The following is a 4,216-nucleotide window of genomic DNA, read 5'->3' as shown; positions in this document are numbered from 1 at the left end:
GGGTCTATTTTACACATACCCCAGTTCAATAGACTGACATTATATAAAAGATATCCGTCGTTTACTCATTTTCTTTCATATAATGATTCATATAAATTGACAATCCCTCAGTCGGTCTATTTCATAAATTTTGAATCATTTTGTAATATATCTTAAACATGTACAAAGTAAGACCTCATTTAGTATTTGCAACAATTTTAAATTTAGTAATTTTAAAGTCTATTGAACTGGGGTATGTGTTATTTAAAAACAAAAAAAAGTATTCCATATTATTTTGAATTTTTTATAGCTTATATAAATGGATGCCCAAAATTAAATATTCTCGTAAATCAAAAGTACTTATATAAATATAAATATTTAAGTTACACACAAAATTCAGGGTCTTTTCCTAAAATGACTATTTCATTATAACTATTTACCAAAATGACCATATAACCATTTTAATTACCAAAATGACAATATTCAACATTAAACCAATTTATTTGTAACTGAACCGGCTCAACCTTTTTTTTTTTTTTTTTTTTTTAATAAAATGTACCGGTTTGAAATGAACCAGTGCAAACTGCCATGCCCGTAGAAACTTGGGACATTTTCCCATTGAGTTTATGCGATTTGCGGTTTAACTCCAATTGACGCTTTCTAAATTTGATATACAACCTAAGAAACTGTAATCTTCCATTGATTTGTGCCAAAAACAAATTCAAAGAGAATGAGAACAAACAGACAAGTGTATGCAATATTTATTCATATTTGCATCCCACGCAGCAGTTGATTGACTAACCATGGTGATCTTGTTCTTCCTTTCAAAATAATTGTCATTTATTATGGCTATTTTAATTTTCTCGATAAATTTTTGATTTGATTAATTGAGTTTATTTGGGGGAGAACTGTTTTTGATTAAAAGAACTTGGTTGAACCGGTTCTCTCACAAATAAATTGGATTTAATGTTTAAGTTTGGCATCTTTATATTTAGAATTGTCGTTTGGGTAATTAAAATGGTTATATGATTATTTTGGTAAATAGTTTGATCAAAATGGTTATTTTGGTAAAAGATCCCAAAATTCAACACATAAATATTTTCGGCTTATAAGTTATAAATACCGATTCCACAAAGTTTTGAAGGATTTTTAGTTTTTCTATTTGCACCCTGCAAACTAGAGTATGAAAGGATGAAACCTTTTTACATGTATCAATAAAAGTAACACAAATTTGTGTGAACGAGATATCGTTTAATTAATCTCATCTTAACTGAAAGAAACATAGTTCATTTAAGAAAAGGAATAAAGAGTTTCACCTTTAATCATAATTTAACGAATGAAAAGCCTTAAAAGCTTGAAGTTAGTAATGAATTTAGAAACTTAAACTCCAACAAATATTACACTATATAAGAATAAATGGGACAATGTGTATTCTCGATAAGTAGGCAAATAATAATAGTAAAAAAAAAAAAAAAAAAAAAAAAACCAAGAGTACTTACAAAGAAGGAATAGTTAAAAAAGTTAAGAGAAAAATGGGAGTGACAATAAAATCTAAGCATGTGGTAACACCAGCTGAGCCAACATGGAACGGCATACTCCCGTTGTCTGAATTAGACCAAGTTGGGGAGTTGGGGAATTCATCAGTCTTATATTTTTATGATCGACCTCACGGCGTAAAATGGGATGATCCATCCAAGAACATGATCATCGAAACACTTAAAGACTCTTTAAGCCGAGCATTAGTCCCGTTCTACCCGTTGGCTGGGCGGTTAAGCTGGATCGAGGGCAACCGACTCCAACTTGATTGTAATGCCAAGGGCGGGGAACTAATTGAGGCAGATTCGACTAAAAAACTCAGTGAGTTTGGTAACTTTGTTGATAGTTCAATTTCAATGTTTCAAGACCTTATATCTCACATTGATTATACAAACACGCCAATAGAGGAGTTGCCGTTGCTGAGTGTACAAGTTACCCGCTTTGCTTGTGGTGGTATTTGCCTCGGGATGCAGACCTCACATGTCATTACGGATGGAAGGTGTGCGTTCCACTTTTACAAAGAATGGGCCCGTCTAGCTCAAGGCAAGCCACTGGAGGTAGCACCCTTTTTGGACCGGAGAGCCCTCAAACATTCCGCCACAATGGGAGACACACAAGTGAATAATAATAATAATAATAATAATAATAATAATAATAATAATAATAATAATAATAATAATAATATCTCGTTTGACCAAGTGGCCGCCTCATATCTTGGCGATGAAGCAGAAGATGAGGAGTCAACTGAGATGCAGCTGACTCCTACCTTAATATTGATGACAGGAGATCAGATCGAGAGCCTAAAGAAGGTGGCTAATCATGAAATGCTTAGCAGCCGTCCATACAGTCGGTTTGAAGTTCTTACGGCTCATGCGTGGAGGTGTATGACCAGGGCTCGTGCGTTGGCCGCTGATAGAATTTCACCCTTGTATTTTATTGCTGACGGACGTAGTCGTTTGAATCCGCCCCTTCCATCTAGGTATGTCGTCATTGATGTCGCTTCTCATGCATGATTGATCAAATATAATAATGTTAAAATTAATATATCAGGCTTGATTTTGTATATGTGATGCAGCTACTTTGGCAATGCCGTAATTCCGGTAATAGCATGTAGTTGTGCGGGCGAACTCCTTTCAAGGCCACTAAGCTACGCTTGCAGCAAAGTGAGGGAGGCTGTTGAACTCTTGAGTAGTGATTATATAAAAGGAACAATCGAGTCCCTAAGCAAAGTAGAAACTCTTAGCGATCTCCAATATATGGATGACCGAGGAAAGATGATAGGGAACTCAAAAAGTTTACCCGAACAAAATATGTGGGTCACTACTTGGCTCAACGTTCTTCCTCAAGGCCTCGACTTCGGTTGGGGACACGAAGTTTATGCAGGGCCACCCACAGGCGTTTGTGGCTATAGAAACACCATGATTTTACCCCATTATCGCAATGACGCTGCTATCAAACTTGCAATATGGTTGAAACGTAACGACAAGCCTTTGAAGTTTTTTGATTTCTGACACCAATTAACCAAAGAATATCACAATAAATGTATACGACACGTTAATGCTGTGAATGTCCTAACTATTCAATAAGTGAAACTCAAAAACACTTGGTGACACTTATTTAATTTCAATAACTAATGAGGAGTGCGGATGTATCTTTTTCAATAAAATGTTTGTACTACCATGTTGTAACATTATTATGAAATATAAAACTACTCATATGATATATATATATATATATATATATATATATATATATATATATATATATATATATATATATATATATATATATATATATATATATATATATATATATATATATATATAAGCAAAGTTCTTCTAAGTCCCTTTTTTTTTTTGAGTCCATAAGTCCCTCCCACAACCCTTGGATCATGCATGGTGGAAGGTTGAGATTGAAAGCAAAAAAACACACTTAACACTAATGAATTCACTTCTCTCTCTAGTTTTAATAATACATTCACTAATTCATTAGCATACACAATTAACACCATATTTTTGTCTTATACTTCAAAGTTTATGAAAATTTTGTTAACATTTTTCCTATTTCGTTTTTTTTTTTTTTTTTTTTTTTTTCGAGACAAGTTTTTATTGTTTCGTTTTTTTTTCGTTTTTTTTTTCCGAGACAAGTTTTCGACATTTTAGGATTTTACGAGTGTAATTCTAACAGCAAAAAGTGTAATTTTAAGAAATATTTTCGAGAATTTAGCGTTTTACAAGTTTAACTTCAATTTTTTTCGAGTGATTTTAACGAATAATATTTTGAATTTTTGTCATTTTATCACAAGTTATTGAACTTTAGCATTTTACGAGTGTTATTTTAATGACAATAAGTGTTATTTTAGTCCAAGTAAGTGTAATTTCAGTCCAATGAGATTGTTATTTTTAGTCAAGGAGAATGTAATTTTAGTCCAGAAAAGTGTAATTTTAGTCCAGAAAAGTATAATTTCAGTCCACTGAGAATGTAATTTTAGTCCATTGAGAATGTAACATTAGTCCAATGAGAATATGAGAATATGACCAAGTCCATTGAGAGTATAACATTAGTCCAATAGAGCTAAGTGTAATTCTAACAGAAAATAGTGTAATTCTAACAAGAAAAAGTGTAATTTTAGCAGAAAAAAGTGCAATTTTTTTAGTCCAGAAAAGTATAATTTCAGTCCACTGAGAATGTAATTTTAGTC

The 4,216-nt window shown here is 32.4% G+C and overlaps 1 protein-coding gene across 1 annotated transcript; it reads left to right on the top strand.

The window, feature by feature from the left end:
• The first annotated feature begins 1,511 nt into the window (after positions 1 to 1,511).
• On the top strand, positions 1,512 to 3,026 carry LOC141601763 (spermidine hydroxycinnamoyl transferase-like). Its single transcript, XM_074422066.1, has 3 exons — positions 1,512 to 2,058; positions 2,299 to 2,494; positions 2,591 to 3,026. Exons 1-3 carry the CDS (start codon positions 1,512 to 1,514, stop codon positions 3,024 to 3,026), a joined length of 1,179 nt encoding a protein of 392 aa, XP_074278167.1.
• The last annotated feature ends 1,190 nt before the right edge of the window (positions 3,027 to 4,216 follow it).

This window comes from Silene latifolia, chromosome 9 (assembly GCF_048544455.1).
Source record: "Silene latifolia isolate original U9 population chromosome 9, ASM4854445v1, whole genome shotgun sequence".
In the NCBI taxonomy this organism is placed as follows: domain Eukaryota; kingdom Viridiplantae; phylum Streptophyta; class Magnoliopsida; order Caryophyllales; family Caryophyllaceae; genus Silene; species Silene latifolia.
The sequence above is the reverse complement of the archived record's forward strand: the minus strand, read 5'-3'. Positions and strand labels throughout refer to the sequence as shown.